We start from the raw sequence: 20,421 nt of genomic DNA on the forward strand, positions 1-20,421 counted from the left end.
TAAATAAGGCGAATTTAGTAAAAACCATGTAACAACTCTGAAAATTGCAGGAGACCAGAATGACAACTCCGCTCCACCAAGGCCAGCCATGAGGGCAAGGGCAGAGCTATCCCAAAACCTAAAGATTCCCATAGTCCTTACAAATGGCGCCCAACGTAGGCCGCACCCACTAAAACCAAGCCTGACATCCCCCTCCCCTCTCTCCTATACGCGAAGTTCGTAACCGCGCTTTCGCAACCTCTCCCGTTTTTCATAGTTTGTCCTGGATGGATTCAATCATTGTGTTGATCGCATCCCAATCCTCCTCTCTTCCCTGAATCTCGAACAGTGGAAGCATATGTGCTCTGGGTCCTCGGGGACTCCCTCGTAGTTTGGACAATTGGGCGAATTGTGCAATTTGAATCTGCGAAGGTACTGGCGATATCCCCCATATTCCGTCAGAAACTGGATGAGATTATAATTAACCTCTCCATGTTGTCTCCCTAGCCACTCCTTGATAGCAGGGATCAGCTTGTGTGTCCACTGGCCCTTTACAAATCTCTCTCGAAAGTTGAAATTTGAATCTTCAGACTTCGACCACGGAACTGAAGTTTGTCCGTGTGACGCCCTGCTCTACTTTGCTGCTTTCACGATTGCTAGAAAAGACATTCGTTTGCAATCGCCGAAAATTTTTCGCGAAGTAAAAGCACAAGTGTATCATTTAACAGGAGGACCGACATTTTGTAGTAACGAGGAGACATCAGAAAGCGCAAAAATTTCGGAGAATTGAGCAATATGGCCGACTTGCAGGCATTCCTCGTTACAAAAGTCGAAGGAGGCGGTAGCTGTGCAAGATTAGAAGGGTGCACTGCCAGCAGAGACAACCTCGGCTACCAAATCCACCGTGACTTTAACCATTATCAAGAGGGAAAGCACCAATTCGACGACAATGTTCAAGCTCCCCGAACGATAAATGAAAAGACTTGAGTATTTCGTAATCGTTTAAGAATCAATGCGCCGTGGTGCGTGTATTTAGAACTGAAGTTGTTTAGCACAAGAATTTTGATATGTTGGCTTTGAGAACACATTCTGTCTATCCGGTTGTCTATGTGGATTTTCGGCATAAATTTATTAATAATTATTTCTTGTGTATCTTAGAATTTACGATCAAATCCCGAAAAAGAATGGGACTATGTTTCTTATACATTCGCTTTTCCTATCTTCACGAAAGGGGTGCTTCTTTAGTTTTCTAGCCTGGATAGATATCTGATGATTAGACATGTCGAACCAAACTTTAACTGGCAGATTTTGGCTGATGCCTCAAAATGCGCAAATCGGTTTATATACTCGTTCTGCGATCTATTGATCAGTTTCCAGCTACACGTATTGCTGCATGCATGCTTCAAACAATTCAACATTTTACGCCGACCTTAAGGGCTCTAGTGGGTATGCCGTCTAGGCCCGGAGCTTTGTTATGACCAATTCCGCTACAGATCTCTAACGTGGTTACTGCGGGGATTGCCGTGACATTCAGGGATCTTTGAAATAACCCCTGGATGATTTTCAACAAGAGAGTAAGACGATGCATTTTGTGACCTGGAGAGGTCTCCGTGAAACCGCCTACCTTAGCAGGCTGGCCTAGCCACACATCCAAAAAGCTTCCCTCGTACAATGCTTTTGCCCTTCTCAGCTTTAAGTATCCTGTTTCTCTGGCCTGTAGCCCCCAATTCAAAAATGATTGCTTGGTGATCGCTGTTGGTGTAGTCATTGCTAACCTGCCAGGACATATCACGTACCAGTGCAGGGCTGGCAAAGGTCGGGTCTACGATTGAGGAAGACTCTCCTTTGCGAAAAGTGCTTGCATCACCTTCATTGGCCAAAGCTAAATCTAACTATGAAAAAGCCTCTAATAGACTTCGGTTCCTTGCGTTACTCTACCTGCTCCCCCACTCGAAGGTCCAAGTGTTGAAGTCACCAGCAATCACCTTTGGACTTCGTCCCCTTGCATTGAGATCAAGGTTGTCTAACATGTCTTCAAATTCAGACAATGTGAGACTGGGTGGAGCGTTGCAAATGTACACGTATACACCGCTTATTTTCGCCTACACGAAATCACTGGCAGACTGCCTCATGGAGCATTGTATAGCTTGACGACCACACGACCATATCGCCGTTCCATCAGTCGAGTCTAAAACTCATACACCATCGTTACGGCTTCTGTAGGGTTGATTTAGGATGGAAATTTCTATCTGAAATTCATAAGTGGTTTGCTCAAGTAAGTCCTGAGCGATCCTGCAATGATTGAAGTTTATTTGAACAAAACTCGTCAGGCAATATGACGGTTATCCTTTCCTTCCTTTCCTTCGGCTAATAGGCATTTGGGGTCCCGATTGGCCCCCTTGGCAATATGTCCTTTCTCCCAACACCTTCTGCATCGAAACATGGGGCACTTTAATAATAATCGTTGGCGCAACAATCCATATTGGATCAGGGCCTTGAAGTGTGTTAGAGCACTTCATTCAAGACCGTAACGGTACACTACAGTATACTGTAGGAGGCAATGTGGTCAGCATTGCGCTCGCCCGAGATTATTACCCTGATTTGACTCAGGTACTCATTCACAGCTGAGTCGACTGGTATCCGACGTCAAATCACGATGCAAATTCCACTGCCACCAGTGAGATTTGAACCGCGACCTTCCGTATGATAGCCTAGTGCTCTAACCACTGAGCTATCCGGATACTTTAAGGACCTCTTTAATGAAACCTGCCCTCGCAGGCGGCATACAACACTTCCAATTCGAACCTTCCTGGCTGACAATATTTTCCTCACTGCAAGTTGCTGCGAGCACGTGGCAGAATTTATCATAACAACAGATTGTAGCTGTTTATGGCTTCACACATCCCAGGGGGAACCAAAGGCAGAGCTTCCTTAAAGATTCATCTCGGATTAATGGTAATGGATCTTAATGGAATTACTGAGCAAATGATACTTCAAAATTCTTCTATAGGAAGCAAACACAGGTAACATTCTCGACAATAGATCCATGTTTGCTCGCCCAGGAACTGAGAAGAAAATAAGTAGAAGCATCAAAGATCAATGTTTTAGATTCAACCGTTTCCTGATGAAATTAGATTAAGAAGCATACATAAGAAAACCATCTCGGCGACATTGACACACCAATACTACTCACCTCTCAGCCCCAAGAGATAATACCAATCGTGATACAGAAACAGCAGGGAAGGGACGTGTCGTGGCTTGTCGCGATTCACCAGAACTATATTTCTTTGGGATACGTAGCATACTCTTGGAAACGAGCACGCATGGTTTTTATACCGAGCCGGCACGGCGATGAATCCCATAGGAGTTTGGGCCAAACAGCTTCACCTCTATCGTGTTGAAGGCCTTGGAGCGCGTCCTGAACATTCATTTGAGAGCCATTACATAGAGAACGGCTACCTCCAAGTCTCAGCATGCCTATCTGAGAGGCAAATCCACAAAAACCATTCCTCACGAGGTACTTAGCACGGTTGGGTTGTTGCTACAGTACAAGCAACATACTCCACATATTCTGCTTTTTAGCATATAGAGTGATCATTCGACATTATTCGTTAGTACCAACAAAGCCAAGGAAGTCCTAACCAGAATATGATTGGAGGGGTATTTTACGCATTGGATAATATCCCTGCTAAGAATTGGGATAATCCAGTCTGATCTGGGAGGTAGTCACTGGTCCAGAGCAATGAGCAGAGGTACGCCGCACGGTGGGACCATTTGTCCTTTGCTGCGATTAAAAGTGATGAACGAAATTCTACCCATACGGAATAGGAGCGGGGTGGCGTATTGATTTGATGGCAGGGATGTTGTTATGAGTTACGAGTGAAATCATAAAGGGAGCGTTGGGAAAGATGCGCCTTTGGGCTGCAAGATGTAGACTCGAGATAAATCCTCCCAAAAACGAGCTGATGCTACTCACCATCAGGACAAGGATACCTGAATTACACCTCCTGTAAAATCAGACCTCCCGCCGAGAATGATTCTTTGGATTTACAGAGCGCGGTTTGTCCCCATCTTAACGTACGGTTCTATTGCGTGGTGACAGGTGTTGAGTAAGAAAGACAATAGAACCAAGCTAAATAGGATTCAAATGCTAGTGGCAGATGCCCCCAATATACTCTTACACCTTCTCCAGGGATGTCCAGGGATCCACTAAATATGCTGTAGGGTGCAATCCTGTCAAACTTCGTGAGTGCGGATGTTGGACAGCGAAGCCCTAAGGGCATAGTAATCTCCTAGATGAAGCACATTGGGAACTCTGGCCATTCAGAACGGATTACACCACACGGAAGTCCAGCTTTATGAAACTTTTCTGTGGGCTTTCCAACCAGGGCAGATCGGTGGACCGGTGAAGTGTTACAAGGTTATGACAGTGTTCTTCACCGACGGATCAAAGGCAGTTTGTAGAGTCGGTGCGGGGATCTCCTTGAATATCCACACCGTAGCCGAGTCGTACGGTCTCCCAGGATTCGTCAGTGTATTCCAAGCGGAAGTACAGGTAATATAGGAAGCCTGTCGATTGCTGGGACAAGAATCGAACCCAAACGTAACATAGCCATTCTGACCGACAACCAAACGGCCATTAATTATTTGTATTCACTGGCGCCAGCAGCAATGCAGAAATGCGCTCAAAAGTCTGGGCGGTACGCTCGAAGCCACCCTGTTTTAATTTCCCGATTATAAGAATATAGAGGGCAATGAGCAGGCTGATGGACTGGCCAAGCAGGACTCTGCTTTTGGCCCTCGACTGGCACAGTCCGCGTCCCGATAGCGAATACCAGTAGCGGAATCTACTCGCACTGTTTACTCAAGGACGACTTGGACCGCCTATATAAGGACCTGATCACGTGAGTTATTATGCCAGACGCGTGCAAATGCATACAAGATTACGACGGTCTGCATGAGGCCTATAGGGGACCATGCCGCCGGACTCGGCATACCCTGTAACTTACATTGCCGAAGCTGCGGAGAGGGGGGATTGGAGAGGAAAGTAACATGGACGCTACTACACGGGCCAGTACCATTCTGTAAATTTAGAAATATTTCCATAGCTACGGTGAAAAGCAAAGAGGGACGGATGAGAGTACATAGCGAACTTACCAAGAATAGAACTGTCCAGGGTGCTCATGAGGAGATACGAACCCAAGCGCTCCAAAGATTGTTTAAATCTCGCAAAGAAGAGCTTCTGGGTGATAGTAGGAGTACTTACTTTTCACTGCAGGTTAAACTATCACCTGGAGGACCTAGGGATACGGCTTAGCTCTGCCTGAACCTGTAAAATGCATATCCACAAACAAAAAAACTGAAACCCTCCTTTATTAACAGTAACTTACAAGTTTATTCTACATCCATATAAAATCAATACATTCGTCTGAATTCTCAGAAATTCAGTAGTTAATTGACTTGAACAAGAGATTGATAAAGTTTCTGCACCGTAGTATTCACCATTTGTCGGAGAATATCGTCTTCTTCGCATACAACCGCCTGAAATATATGTAAACAGTAGATTAACACGAATATTCTTACTTATCTCTAGTCTTACCAAAGTATTCAGATTAATTTCTGCTTGTTTTCCGGCCACAGTCACCGTTAAGATATCACCTTTGAAAATCTTTGGCACAGAACTTTCACCAAACGTGTCCTGGAATGTTTCGATAAGGCATTCTTTGAAGTGTGTCTTATCCGGCTTAGCACCTGACGCTGTGCCTTTGATATTCGTTCCACCCATTTCTGTTTGCATGATACATGTAAGAACTGTATCGGCAAACATGTCGTTAACAGGTGTCGCTTGCCATTCCATTATAATGATTTTGCCTTCCACGGAAACCTCGACGCAATCGAAGACTTTGAACTTCTTATCGAGTTCTATAATCTCGACCGTTCCGGGTCCAGCAACACGATCCAGTAGAAGTTTAAGTGTACTCATGGAGCCGGACCAGGCGACACTCTGCCGTTGTGATACGACGGACATACTCATGTCCGTGTATTCTAGAATTATAAAGGTAGTTTTGAAAGGACGAATTAAACATCATTTCATTTGCAATTTGGCGACAAACAAGCGAAATTTGACTGCTCATGAGCAACCATCACTTACTAGATAAATCTGAAGCCGCCAGCAGGTGGTATTTGAAATCCCGTTTCACTAACACCCCTGAGAGCCGTTTATCTGGGTCTGGTCTTGTAGCAGCAAGTGTGCCCATCACCTTTGCAGTCTTCTCCCCCCTGAAGGTCAGTTCCACTGTTTGAGTATTTCTCGGATTATAAAATACAATATTCGAGTTAGGATCGGTTTCATATTCCCGTTGCAAGGCTGACTTTAACCTACTCATTTCATTTTGTTCTCCGTGCACTAGAATCTAAAGAGGAAAACAATTATATTCCCTAATGTGAATATAAAATATTCATAACTATCTTCTTACAACATGAGATGGCTTCAAAAGTCTGATGAATTCACTGGTCTGTTGGTAATCTGTGTGGGCTGAAAACGATATATAGTCTACCGACATGTTAAGAGGTAGTTTCTGCCCGGACATTGTTGTAATTTCTTCCGGTTCAGATAAGATGGTTTTCGCTAAAGTTCCTTCAACGCAATAACCAGCTATGATAACTCCATTTTTCGAATCGGTACACCACATTTCAAAAAGTTCTCGTGAAAGACCGCTTTGCATCATACCCGGAGAGGCCATCACTACACATGGTCCAATGTCTTCGAAGTGATCCATTCCCTATAATATTTCAGGGCAGAAGTGTAGCCTTAGTTATTCGCGGGAATTTTAAAAAAGTACCTTCAAATTTGAGATGTGTCGAAACACGAATGGATTATTAACGGCGATCTGGCGTCGAATTTTATCATTCATTGCATTGATATAAGTCTGATAGACAGCCATGCACTTTTTTGCCAAAGACGAGGCATAATAAATGGGAATATCATGCAATTCGGGATTCTGACTCCAGAATTCATCTAATATCAACAACAATTCCTGCGCCCGACCTAAAGCAAATACAGGAATCAAGCAACGTCCTCCTTGTTGTACAATTTTTTGAACTAATGACGTGAAACGATTCTCTCGATCTTCACGTTTCTCATGAATATGTGTTCCATAAGTAGATTCTGTGATAAGCACATCAGGCCGCATTGAAGGGATTTCAGCTGCCATTAAATGTCTGTCTTCCTGTCGTGAAAAGTCGCCAGTGTAAAGAATCTTAACTCCAGCTATTTCAATCATAAACATTGCCGCCCCCAGAACATGTCCTGCATTGTAAGCCCAAAATCTCACTCCCATCACGTCACGTTCTTCATGAAAGTTTATTGTTTCAATTTTCTCCATGCTCGCTTCTAAATCCGCTTCGGTGTAAAGCATTTGTTCGGCTGCGATATTACTAACTTTGATATAATCTGATAACATCCAACGATAAATGGCTTTTGTAGCGTGTGTCATAAAACAACGACCTCGAAAACTGGTTTTCTGGAGAAACCATGGAAGCGCACCACAATGGTCCAAGTGAAAACTTGAAAAGGGATGGTTATTTACCGGTTTAGAAGGAATAATCTAAAACTCACTGCGAAATAAAGAGAAGATCTACTTCATCAGCTTCAATTAAATCAACGAAAGGTAATGCATCCATTCCTGTAAGTCCCGGGTGAATACCACAATCCAACTGGAAGCATGCACGAAGAAATTAAAATGTTCGCCTTTGTTTCAATTTCATCACTCACCATTATTTTCTTTCCCTTGAATTCGAGCATTATGCAAGATCGGCCAACCTCTTGTCCTGCACCTCTGTTAATAAAATATTTTATTGAAAGTGAAACTAAAAAACCATCGTTTTGCATAAAGGAATATTGGTATGAGAAAAAAATGGCATATGTTATATGTTATTTCCAGGAGCTATTAAAGCGATGTCCGCAGGACAGTATATTCTTGACTGTCGAGGATATGTCATGCAAGTGATAACACCTGCACTACCTGAATCTGTCCTAAAAGTTACTGAAATCATTTTTTTTTAAAAATCCTTTATTCAATATACGTTTACAATTTGTTCAGGACTTTTCAAAGTATTGTTCCTCTGGTTCGATGCACCATTACCAACGCTTCTTCCAATTATTAAAGGTGCTCTGAAAATCGACAATTGGATCTCCTTCAGTGTAGTCGACGTAACTACTTTTACTGTCACCATTGTTCCATGCCGAGTTTCTTCCAAAGTTCTTTTAATCTTTGGAAACAAAAAGAAATCCAACAGACATCGCAGTGCAACCGCTGCTAGCGCGGTTTGCTGCGGAGATAAAAGCTGATCAAGTGCTAATCAGCGAGTCAGAACAAGGAGCGAGCTTTATGGCATCTTGACTTATCTGGTACCGCTGTCATCTGAATTCAGGATGGCACCTGACCTCGGGTTTTTGCCTAAGCTCGAGGAGATGCTTTTGTCTGGATTGGACATTAGGGATGACGTTTTTAGCGTTTATTTTTTTTTTTACGCCGTTTTGGGCATGGAAAAACGAATCCTGGTAGAAGTAACGTTAATGCTAGGTAAGACATCGCCAAAGTCTCGCTGAAAAGCAATTAGAGGGGTCTGAGTGAAATTATGCCGTGTTTCCAACGATTAATTATTTGAAATAATAAAAACTTGTTGTTTCTTTTTCGTTGGTGTGAATATTTATTCTTGCAAATACCGATATTTCGGGAACCACTTGTTCCCTTCATCAGTGCTAGCAAGAACTTGTTGGCAAAAGTTTTTATTATTTCAAATTAGAGGGGTGTTGGCGCTGCAGCTGACACTGTCGTAAATTTAGTGATAAATCTTATAACGAGAGCCTATGAAGCTTCCATGCCCCAGAGGGGTCGCAGCCGTGACAAATCTTCTATGTCCTAGTGGACGGTAGAAATTGCCGACCTAAGAAAAGAGCGTCATAGGATCTCCCGTTTGCACAACGTTTACACGCCTGGAAGAACACATGCACCATAATGTCAGAGCACAGATCTACTAAAAGAAGACTCCGCATTCTGATAAACAAAAGCAAAGCTGGCATTACCTAATCTACGAGGTAAATGGGGATACGTGAGACCTCGCTCATAAACTCGGAAAATCGAGGCTTTGCGGAAGCCCTCCATACTTAGTACAGACCAAATGAACCGCATTGTAGGGGCGTTCTTCCTAAGATATTCCGCACGGGTTGATAGCAACAGCGGTTCCCACCATGAATGAGTTCGAAAAGGTATTTCTCACTATGAAAAATAAGAAGCCGCCAGGTCCTGATAGTATCTTGGTAGAAATATATAAACTAGTGTTTCATTCATAGACCAGATCTATTGCCCAGCGTATTCTACGTTTGCCTGACGAGGCTACTTTCCCTTTCTGCTGGAAGGTAGCGAGGCATGCGTTGATTAACAAAAGGAAAGGGGATCTTAGCTGCCGTAAAGCCAACTTTGACGGCCTGAACTCAGCTTTAGCGTCTTGCAACTGGACACATATAGTAAACAACTCAACGTGTGATCAAGCTCTAAACATCTTTATAGCCTGTCCGATCTCCTCTCCTGTTATATCCCTTCTTCCCTTGCTTGCCTATACGGTCGTACCCAACTTGGTTCACAACGGAGATTCTTAATAACATTCGCCTGAAATATGCACTGCGGAAGAAGGGTCGGACTTCTATGAATGACGCCAACCTTGCCATGCGCTCTACTGTGAAGTCAGTGGTTAAAAAAGCGCATAAAAGTTACTTATCGTGCGTCGAAGCCACCCTTGCCCGCGGTAACTTAAACCCCTTTTGGTCTTACACTCGCAATTTTCGTAATCCCAGTCAATCTTTCCCTTCTTCTATCAGTTTTGCTCACTCCACTGCCAACTCCTCACAACAATCATGCGACCTTTCCTGCACCTACTTCTCTTCAGTGTTTTCTTTCTCGAAACATAATGGTCTTTACCAACATTGTGGCAAAATGCTTTAATTCACGACAGGAGGTACATGTTATTTACACTGATTTCTAGAAAGCCTTTGATACCGTTGACCAGAAGATTCTCTTCTCTAAACTCTCATTACTCGACTTCCCTCCCTAAGTCATTTCTTGGCTTCCCTCCTCTTATACCATTCCTGCAAAGTTTCATTTCATGGTCACTCGTCTCGTTCCTTCTCTCCTTCCTTCGATGTCCAAGGCTGTGCCGGTCCTACAACGCCCTACAGCTTGAGTCCTTTGAATCTGTCCCCTTCTCTAGTTTTAAGCGTAAAATAAGCCATTTACTTGCTCCTCCCTTTGAGGATAATATGTAATAAGGAATTTGTTTTCTGTGTATTGTCGTCATTAAATAAATAAATAATGGTATAAAAGATACTCATCAGGTGCTGACACTTAAGTTCTAAAAAAAGCATCACTGATTCAAGAGTTGCCACCTAAAAATATCATACTCGTATGTTGTGGCATCATGAAATCACTCAAGTAGATTTCTTTGAAGTCTTTCTTAAGATCGTGATGCTATGTAATGTAACGCAATTTGGTTAGCCCCGGGTATTGTGTCACGATTATCGGTAGATTTGCTAGTTACCCTAAAGCTATTCTGGTCAGGGACCAGGCAACTGAAATAGTAGCATAAACTAAAGTAGAAAAAGGAATCTCTATCTTCCGTACACCTTTGAGAATCATCACTACATGGTCCGTTCTGAAAGTAGTAGAACTCTTTTAATGTGTTCATGAAAATATTACAAACGGTTAGAATTTTTCAAGGTGGTGCCTTTCCGCACGCTGCTACCAACGAATTTTCCAGTTTTTGTGCTGTTTAGCTCCATGATTACAGTCTGATGAACCGCCTCTGAAAAGCCCTGATGCTTCCCCTTGAGTGTCGATTTTATTTTTGGGAACAGAAAAGATTCTGTCGAGTCTAAGTCCAAAAAGTAGGGGTCCTCATTAATATAATAAAAAAAAATCCCATCAGATCTTTTCTCGGTTGACTTTCCTCTGACAACAAAAGTAGCATCAACTACTTTTTCTCATGGCAAAATTTTCTGTCACGATTTCCACAACTTATTATAATAGGAGCGACGAAATTACATACGACACACAACCAAGGCCGGACTCATGTCTGACTTGCGTATCTCTTCGGTGAAGTTACTACTTACAGTCTTGCTTTGGAAGATGTTACCGTCGGAATTTCTCTTTGACACATCTAGCGCCCGCCGAGTTTTTCACTAGGCAGACCCCGCCGGCGAACCCAGCGATTTTCCTGGTCAAACTTTGGCAACACTTTTAGACTTTATAGTTCATACTGATGAACAATCACACAACTTCAAAACAAAGGTAATGGCACCCGTACCTTGAGATAGCCACACGTCTTCACAGCAGAGCCTCCGATCAAACCTCCTTTAACTCCACAGTAAAAAATAAAATTGTCGGGCGCATCAATACCACGCGCTTTGTAATCGAGGCGAATCGAGAACCAAGAATCGTCTTAGTCCACCAAGTTCACCCAACCTTTCTATACAGCGACGATGATCGATGCACCAAGAGTTATTTTTAGTCTTTATAATCTAACTAACGCACCGTCAGAGCAACCATGAGAGCCACCTTCAAACCAAGTGGATGGTGGGGGTTTTCCCTCTCTTTTTCCGCAGAAATAACAGAAAGCATTACTTCACCAGAAGGACTACGCTTCGAGCGACCAACCCTTCCTCTCTTCCTGCCTAAGTCCTCCTTATTATAGAGAACACTAATTTCCTTTGACTGCTGAGAGTCTTTCAAGCTTTGCCTTCCTGAGCGAAATCACAAGAAGCTATGGATCCTCAGATGTGCAACTACATTCAGGACAAAAAGGAGAATCATTCAATCTGAATCGATACAGATACTTCTTGTAACCACCAATCGCTATGTTATGTATATGTTGTATGTATGAAACGACCAGGCTCGAAATGCTCATCAGGAATAAACTTGGTGAAGCGATACGTACTGACGGGGACTCATCTCCAAGACTGTTCGATTTTAGAACAGGGAGATCCACAGTGGATGCTTTCATACGGTTCATGAAGCTAAGACACAACTGCCGACCGTTGATGATAGAAATACCTTCAATTCTACACTAGGCAAGTTGCAAAATGCATTCTACGTGCCGAGATATCTCTTACGGATATTAAAAGGTTATCAAGGAACCAAAGGAGGTTGGAGATCGCGTTGCTGCACGCACTACTGAACAGGAGCAAAATAGATTGGGTAAATTGATGCGACGGGTAAGCTGATGGATGACTGGTCGTTTAACGCTTGCCTTGAAGATGAGCTTCTTCAAAGCAGCAGCTGGAGTCTCGGCCTTAACTCTGCTAATGGCGAATATTGGAGGCCCTATATCTACCAGGAAGCGTCTTATTATCGGAGCATCGCAGTCTGCTCTGCTCTACAGCACGGAAGTCTGGATTGATGGACCTGACAAGTAGTATGACTTGCGATTTCGTCCAGGGCAGAGGCAATTCATCAAACGCTGCCTCACCTCTGTCCTGGGAGCAGCGTGACCGAAATGTTTACAAGCTGGCATTTGCTCCCTTATATCAATTCAAAAACACGACATGTGTATGAATTATAATAAATGCAAAACCGCCTTGTAAAATTCAGGCCTAAGTCGGCCGAGGCTAAACTAAAATGTTGTTTGAAAATCGAGGGATTCCTAAGTACGCCGTCCACTTAATGGCAGACGGGACCAGTTGGAAAGCAACATACTTCCTCGGTTGTGGTCCACGGAACCCAGATTCTTGGGCAAGCACCCCAGTTGCAAAAAATATGACTTATGGTTTTGTCTATCGTTTTTGACAAGTAGGTATATCGTAGGTGCCTTGCCTTTCCAAAGTGTAGAGACGGAAGGCTTCGTGAGTGGCGTCTGCCTGCCTACCTGTACTTTCTCAGAACCGGTTGTGATGATGATCACCCTTGCCCTTCTTGCTAAGGATCGTAAAGCCATCTGCAGCTGCAAGAGGGATGACTTCAAATATATAGTGCCCGTGAAGAAGACAACGGACACTGAGTGGCAACTCTCTTGGCAAAATGAGCCAAGAGGCTGATGGACCGCGCGCTTCATCGACAATTTAGGTTCGGGACTGGTAAGATTGATTATTTCCATACCCAATTTCTAAATGAAATACAGTGGTAGACGACGGGGGGTGAGTTTCGTAGCAACAACGAAGTATCAGAGATCCCGCGGAGCGCTGCCAGATGAAGGCGTGTTGAACTCGACTCGGGGAGAGACCGGATTGCAATGCGTCGCATGAACCAACAACTCCTTTCTCCTCCCTCGTTGGCGAAAAGAATTTTCTGGCTTGAAGGCTCTCTTAAGCTCAAAACATAGTGAAACAGCGAGCAAAGTGGCGATGACCGCGGTGAGCAAAGTGTCGAAAAAGGATTACATATGGGGTCGCGCATAATGAAGCAGTGAGCACCCCGTAAGTGGTATTTGGTGCTTCTGCTTTGCTCGTCGCTACCATCACTGCTTTGCTCGCTGTTCTACTATGTTTTGAGTATAAACTGGGAGAGCGAGAGGTATCCCAAAGTAATGTGTCAAATGATCCCATGCTAGTTCCCTTATGATAGGGAGGTGTTTGGTTGGTAGTCCGACGGCATACCGTTGGGAGAGCCCAACACCCTGTGCGTAAACGTATTCCCCAACGCTACCCAAACACAAAAACTTTTAAACGAAGAGAGACATAGTCCGGTGCAATTTAGCAAAGATCCCTCGAAGAGAAATAAACAAAATCCGCAATGCCGCTCTGCCTCTTGCTCCGGTTGCTTCCATCATTCCACCGGAAAGGGTCAGAATGAAAGAAGTCAATTGTTTTAGCAGTTTGGCCATTTTCTTGCTGATATTTCAAAGTAACCATAGATGTAGTTTACGAAACTACCTTAATTGTTACAAGGATTACGCCTATACTGAAAGCGATTCCAGAGCTGGAACCTCTTCGTCCGCGCGTAGTATTCTGTGTTTTCTGTGGTCTCTCTTACAAACCTATCAAAGAAAATGCGGCTCAATACTTACAATGGTCGAATGAGCAGCAAATCATTCTCCTCCGCCGGAATAACATTGTCACCTTTGCGCTTCGACATTCTAGCTAACTTCCTATGCCACCTTTAAATTCTCGAGACTAGCGCGAAACCAAACCGGACAAAATCAAAACAGTTGTCAAATTGACACGTACCAAACTGGTCTAAAATATCAAAACAAATAGCTTCTTCTTCAGAAGACGTGCTAGTGGTTGCAAAGTTCAAGCAACGCAGGTCTTCATCGCCTTGGATGATAGTCGTGTGAAAATTATGACTCGAAGCTTTTTAGTTGAGAACTCTCTTCTTATTAAAGTATATTTTTACATATATTGCCTAGAGTAAAGTTTCACCTAACTGGAATTTGTACGATTTTACGTCTTTGAATCTTTAGCAAAGAGCCGGCGATTTTATGTAACATTATTTCAAAGATGTCTCCCACTTCAGCTGATAGAAATCTGTTCCCCAACTAAAATTTGTCTAAACAAAACTGTCAAAAACGAAAGTGACATTTGTTTTGACGTAGAGCAGGGGAAAGTGCTTCGGACTTTTTCATCCATTCCTTCAAGTTACAGGCAAAATCCGACAAATCCCTTCGTCCAGCTAGCATGCCATTGAATTAACAAGTATTTTCTCCCCAACATAAACTGTTCGTCGCATCTAAATTCAAGCAGGGAAAATGATAAAAATCGAAAGTGATTCAGAGAGTTCGGAGGAATTTTTCGATGCCGAAGACACAACACCAAAATGCACGACAAAGTAAGTGCTCGTTTGCTGCGAGTTTCGCTGCCGTACAGCACTAATTCGGTCGGTTCATTTGCATTCATTACAGACACGGATCGCCACGCTCTAAAAACGGGAGTGAATTTCAATTTCCCGACACGATAGCCCAGCAAACGTTCAAGACATGCACGGATGATGGGGGCGACGGCACTCCCATCGGAAATACTACGCCGTCTACGATCAGTCCTAGTGCCAGCATATCTGCGAGAATATCATCGAAAAAACAGGACGAACATCATTTCCAGGAACCGAAACTGGTGGGAGCGGTAAGTGGAAGATCAAATGCGATTTAGATGCTGTTTTTCGGGAAAAGATTTTTGTCGGAAAGTATGTTTTGTAGCACAGAGTTTTTGGAGGCTCTGGGAGTTAGTTTGTTTATGTTTTCTTGTCGATTGTGAACCGGTTGTGCATGCGATTTCCTCCAGTTTCCCGTGAAGATTTAGGGCTTGCAGTTTTTGGTTTAATTGGGAAAAAAATTCGATTTCCTCCTGCAAAGGCTCAGATTTATTTTATTACTTTCCATTTGCACCCGATGTGGAGTTATGCGAGTTGATTCTATTCTGAATTGGACTGGATTTCACGTAGTGTCGATAACTAGCCATTTTTTACTTTACTAGAAGTCCTAGTTGTCCTAATCTGTCTGCCATAGAAAAAGGATCATCGTTTGTCGACTTCCATAGCTTGTTACCGGTTTTGTAGATTTTTTAATAAATGTGAACTCAGTTTTGATTCTTGATATTATTCACCACACCCTGTGAACCCAGGAAATGGAGCGACAGTCGGACATTTAGTCCACGTGTTTTACTTGAAAGCAAAGTGAGTTCGGAGCAGGCCTCTCGCCGCGGGTGCAGAACCCACCCTTACTCGATGCTAAATCCCTGCATGTAAAGGACACGGAACCAGCTTACACCACCACCGTCCGTGGACAGATCACTTCTAACATCACCTTTAGTCGCCAAGGTCGTTACGGCGAGGACATGATCAACGAAGATTGCCCACCGATTATCATCGACGACGACCAGGGCTTTCTTTGTGGAAACCAGCCGGACGCTCAGAACGGCGAAATATATTCGGGAACTTCACGGCGAATTCATACTTGCTTGAGGTAGGTCTGTCTACAAGCAAAAACAAGGCTTCTGGCATCAAGGACACCGAGGTTCCGACAAACAAAAATCGTTACCATCTCCTCACAGACACGGAAGTGACTTCAAAATCAGCCGATCCGGCCAGCGCTCCGATAGTTAAGGATATTTCCGCCGATATTTCTATACGGCTTGACTGTCAGCGCCGTAAAATACGAGATGTAATCTGCGTACCGATAGGCTTAAAGTCCAGCTCAACTGTCCTCACATACACAAGAGACCCTTCCATTTATTCATAGCTTCCAAACTAGAAGGTCTTTCTTTCACCCTTAAGGAGGAGGGGAAGCGAACCCTCATTCTCGGAGGAATTTCCTCTCACGAATACACTTCTGACGATATGGCAACGGAAAACAAGGAGTTAAAACCTGTTCCGCCGATTCGCTTCGCAAGGCTCTCCATCCCGTGGTGACGGGCCACCGATATCAACTTAAGTCTCTTTCGCGTTACTCTCAATTCCGAAGAAGATGCCACTATGGTCTCTAAACTAAAAACCCTCCTACACAAGCGGATCACCTGGGTGAAACCCAGGAAAGGGGATGTCACCCAGTACTTTAACTGCCAACAATCAACATGGTCACGTTTATACAAAGTGCGACTACAATTCCAGATGTGCCAAATGCGCGGACCCACATGCCACTGTCCAAGACAACGCCGATAAGGAGTGGGCGGCGCCCCTCAAATGCGTGAACTGTGGTCAACTGGGTCACAAACAGAGAGAGCTAAAAGTAACCCGCCTTCTCGCCCTGCTTTGTACTCCCCCTTGCTCCGTTCTCGCCCCTTCCTCACTGACCTCTTCTTATACCGCAGTTCCCAGGAGTCGAGTAAGACCTGAAATCCGCTGCTCTTCATTGCCCATATACTCTTTCATTTTCAGGAGCCTCTTCATTGAGATCAGGTCCCTTTTCAACATGTTATTCTCCTCCCTCTGGACCACAACCTTTGACTTCTATCACAACTACCTTCGCCTCCCCCTGATCCGAAGCGTATTTACAATTCCTCTTCAAATTGATAGACAATCAAAATGAAGGTGCTCAGAGTCAAAACTAATTCGCTCATTTCAAACGACCAACATTTCGCTCTTCACAAGTTTCTCGAGGAAGCTGACCCCAATCTTGCTCTCCTAAACGAAACCAGATTTGGGGAGTTTCAAACGTTAAACTTAACGTTCCTGGATATACCACATTCCGCAATGACGCGCGCAGAGGCACAGCAGAGGCAGAGCTAACACCATCACATCTGATTCACTAGCTTCAAACTGCCTGTTAGCAGTGGCCAGACTACCGATCAGGGGCGGCGGCATCCTTTGAGTCCTAATCAACTCTTTCTACTTCCCAAACGGTACAGGTCGCCACTTCACTCCCATTCCGTCCGAACTCTAGGAAATCGCGGGCAGTTTTGAAGCTTTCCTCGTTGGCGGTGATCTAACGCCAGGCATGTAACTTGAGCGACTCAGTTAACAACGGAAACGACAAAGTTCTCTTCGATTGGTTCCATTCAGGCCCATTCTTTAGCGGGAATATAATTAATGCGGGACTACTAACCTTTCCACGACGGTCCTCCTTCCTAGACGACTTTATAATCTCGTCGAATCCCTCAGACTGCAGCACTAGCTGCTCCTCACTGGCAGCTCACTCCGATCATCATGCCCTCAGTCTCTCTATGTATTTACAGCATATTCTCCCGCTCCCGACAAAGAACCTGGCTACTGCAAATACGGATGCCTCTCCTTCTCAACCCTTCTCTTAATGCGCGATAGAAACAGACTAATGCATCGAAAGAAACGATTATTCCATCGACAACGTAACAGCTGCAATGCTGACTACCGTTTCTTCTCCGAGATCATTAAAACCCTGTCCAGCAAAATTAATGGAGCTATTGGATCCGAACTGAATAATAATAATAATCGTTGGCGCAACAATCCATATTGGATCAGGGCCTTGAAGTGTGTTAGAGCACTTCATTGAAGACCGTAACGGTACACTACAGTACACTGTAGGAGGCAATGTGGTCAGCATTGCGCTCGCCCGAGATTATTACCCTGATTTGACTCAGGTACTCATTCACAGCTGAGTCGACTGGTGTCCGACGTCAAATCACGATGCAAATTCCACTGCCACCAGTGAGATTTGAACCGCGACCTTCCGTATGACAGCCTAGTGCTCTAACCACTGAGCTATCCGAACTGAATGCCTCCTACAAAGACTTCTCAAGTCTCTCAAACCTGGCCTTCAAGTTTTCTCAATAATTAATCGACTGGTTGAAAGGAAAAAATCTTCTCCTAACGTCAACTACTCCCCGATAAAAATTGGAAATCTATAGTTCCACTCCTCTGTGGAAAAAATATCTGTCTGCAAAGACTACTTCAGCCACTTATTCAGAGCCAGATCGCCCCCTAGAACTCGGTAGTCGCCACTACTGTCAACGCTAAAAGGCTGACTTTGAAAGGACCTTACCTATGCCTCTTTCTCCCCAGCCGCCCGGCTGACATAATCAGAATCGGCCCGTTCGCCCCCTACTTTACCTCCCAAGAAGAAGTTGAACTTGCAATCATTCGGTCCAACAATAAAAAATCATCGGGTCTTGGCAATATCACCAACTTCATCCTACGGAAGTGTGCGCCTACCATGCCTGAATAGCGGATACTTCCCTGTATCCTGGAAATCTGCTCTCCTAATAATTATTCCTAAGAAGGGTTGCTCTCGCGATCTTAAAGATATGAGGCCTATCTCTCTTCTATCCAATATTGGGAAAATTTTTGAACGGATCCTAAAAATTCACCCCAACAGGCAATATTCCTCTATCATCCCACTTAATAAATTCGCTTCGAAAACCTCAGGTCCCCCGAATGGGCAATCCTTTACCTGCAAGACCACATCTTCAATCATCTGGTAAACATGCAATGTACTGAAGCCTGCGTCTTAGGCATTGAAAAGGCATTCGATTCACTCTGGAAATACTGCTATTCAAGTCAATCTAGGCTAACTGCTCTCTCCCCTTATTTAGAATACTTGTAAACTTCCTTTCCAACACACCTTGCGCTTCGACAGACTTCGCTCCATCGACCAAAAAGGAATTTTTAATTATGGCAGCGCCGAATTAAATCGTAAAGCATATTATCAAAACCGATTGAATTTAAAAGCTTGGGTAGGAAATATTGAAGACCATAAGTTGAGAAAAGAATTAGGTGTTTTTCCTTATCCTGTAAATATTTTTGTTTTTTCTCCCGCGTACAATTCTTTCGGAGACCACGTGCCTCCTTCCTCGGTGCTAGTACCTAATTGGACCTTTTTCTTTAGCCTTTGTCCCCTTCACAAGCGAGATCGGCTCGTCGTGGTCGGTTTGTTTTATCAAAAGCCTGATCTGGATACAATCGCGAGGCTTTCAAATCCCTACCTAGCGTATCAAGCCACCGTTGTTTCGGCCGGCCTTTTGGTCGCTTACTAGACTTCGACGTTCAGACCAATCTTGGCGAATAAATTCTCATTACGCGAATTACGTGACCATACCGTCGAAGACGCTTCTCGCAATTTTTTCACGATCCTCATTTCGGATGTGATCAAAGCATGGCACGGTACTATGATAGTTCAATGCAACATCTTCATCTTCATTACCGCAAGACGCGGTTCATTGTCTTTTATAGTAGGCCAACACTCGAACCATAGAGCGCGACAGGACGGACAACATTGCGGTAAATTTTAGATTTGAGACGTTCATTGATACGATCACAGTTGTGGGTCGCCACTTTATCCAGGTTGCGCTAATCCGTCAAGCAATTTCACAACGCAATTCTCCATTGACTGATATCATTGACCCGAGATATTTAAATCGCTCAGTTCTGGCCTGGTCACTGCCGCTGACAGTGATTGTGCCTGACATGTGCGGACAAGTTGCTCGAGATCGTTTTTGCTATTAAATGCTAGGAAAACATCATCTGCATAAAGCAGTGTATAGGGCGCGGGACGTTGACTGTCCCGTGTGAGGGTGTTCATAACAAGAATAAAGAGGAATGGTGAGACTGCACTTCCTTGATGAATACCAACAGAGACACGAAGCGGTTGTGATACACTCGCTACAATTCAAACTTTACTTTTCGGATCATGGTAGAGCATTCGGACCCAGCGCACGAACTCTTCTGGCATTAAGTATTGTCTTAGAGCATACCAGATGAGTTCGTGTAATAGACAAACAAACACTTTCTCTAGATCTGGAAATGCAATGTAAAAAGGGCGATGCTTCTCACGGTGTTTCTCCATGAGTAATCGCACAGTGTGTATTGCGTCAGTAATTCCGCAGTTCTTGACAAATCCGGCTTGATTCATGATTATTTGAACGATTTCACGAATACGTTTAAAAATCTTCATGGCATGGGACAACAACCGGAACGGATGGCAATTTGAACATTCTGTTGGATTACCCTTCTTTTTCTTCTTGCCAGTCAGATGGTGTTCTATCTTCCTGAA

At 44.0% G+C, this 20,421-nt stretch overlaps 2 protein-coding genes across 3 annotated transcripts in view; one reads left to right on the plus strand and one right to left on the minus strand.

The window, feature by feature from the left end:
* Positions 1–5,356: 5,356 nt before the first annotated feature.
* Positions 5,357–14,179, minus strand: LOC119651301 (cleavage and polyadenylation specificity factor 73). Its single transcript, XM_038054826.1, has 8 exons — positions 14,035–14,179; positions 7,754–7,817; positions 7,598–7,695; positions 6,822–7,545; positions 6,456–6,761; positions 6,131–6,392; positions 5,579–6,024; positions 5,357–5,520 (listed from the first exon to the last, which is right to left on the minus strand). Exons 1-8 carry the CDS (start codon positions 14,100–14,102, stop codon positions 5,431–5,433), a joined length of 2,058 nt encoding a protein of 685 aa, XP_037910754.1. The 5' UTR covers positions 14,103–14,179; the 3' UTR covers positions 5,357–5,430.
* A 348-nt stretch (positions 14,180–14,527) lies between these two features.
* Positions 14,528–20,421, plus strand: part of LOC119651300 (WD repeat-containing protein 44) — a 40,096-nt gene continuing 34,202 nt past the window's right edge. Inside the window, exons 1-2 of one of the 2 annotated variants that reach the window (XM_038054824.1) lie at positions 14,528–14,795; positions 14,869–15,085. In XM_038054824.1, the coding sequence (XP_037910752.1) occupies positions 14,716–14,795; positions 14,869–15,085 (297 nt within the window). In that variant the 5' untranslated portion in view covers positions 14,528–14,715. The remainder of the gene's footprint in view (positions 14,796–14,868; positions 15,086–20,421) is intronic. The other variant, XM_038054825.1, reaches the window with a different exon arrangement.

The sequence above is a fragment of the Hermetia illucens genome, chromosome 3, assembly GCF_905115235.1.
Source record: "Hermetia illucens chromosome 3, iHerIll2.2.curated.20191125, whole genome shotgun sequence".
NCBI lineage: Eukaryota > Metazoa > Arthropoda > Insecta > Diptera > Stratiomyidae > Hermetia > Hermetia illucens.

Coding starts and splice junctions, on each gene's coding strand:
- LOC119651301 (XM_038054826.1), bottom strand. CDS start 14,102: ATGTCGAAGCGCAAAGGTGACAATGTTATTCCGGCGGAGGAGAATGAT. Junction 7,546..7,597: donor GATCTTCTCTTTATTTCGCA/GTGAGTTTTAGA, acceptor TCCCTTTTCAAG/TTTTCACTTGGACCATTGTG. Junction 6,393..6,455: donor TTTTGAAGCCATCTCATGTT/GTAAGAAGATAG, acceptor TTTCCTCTTTAG/ATTCTAGTGCACGGAGAACA.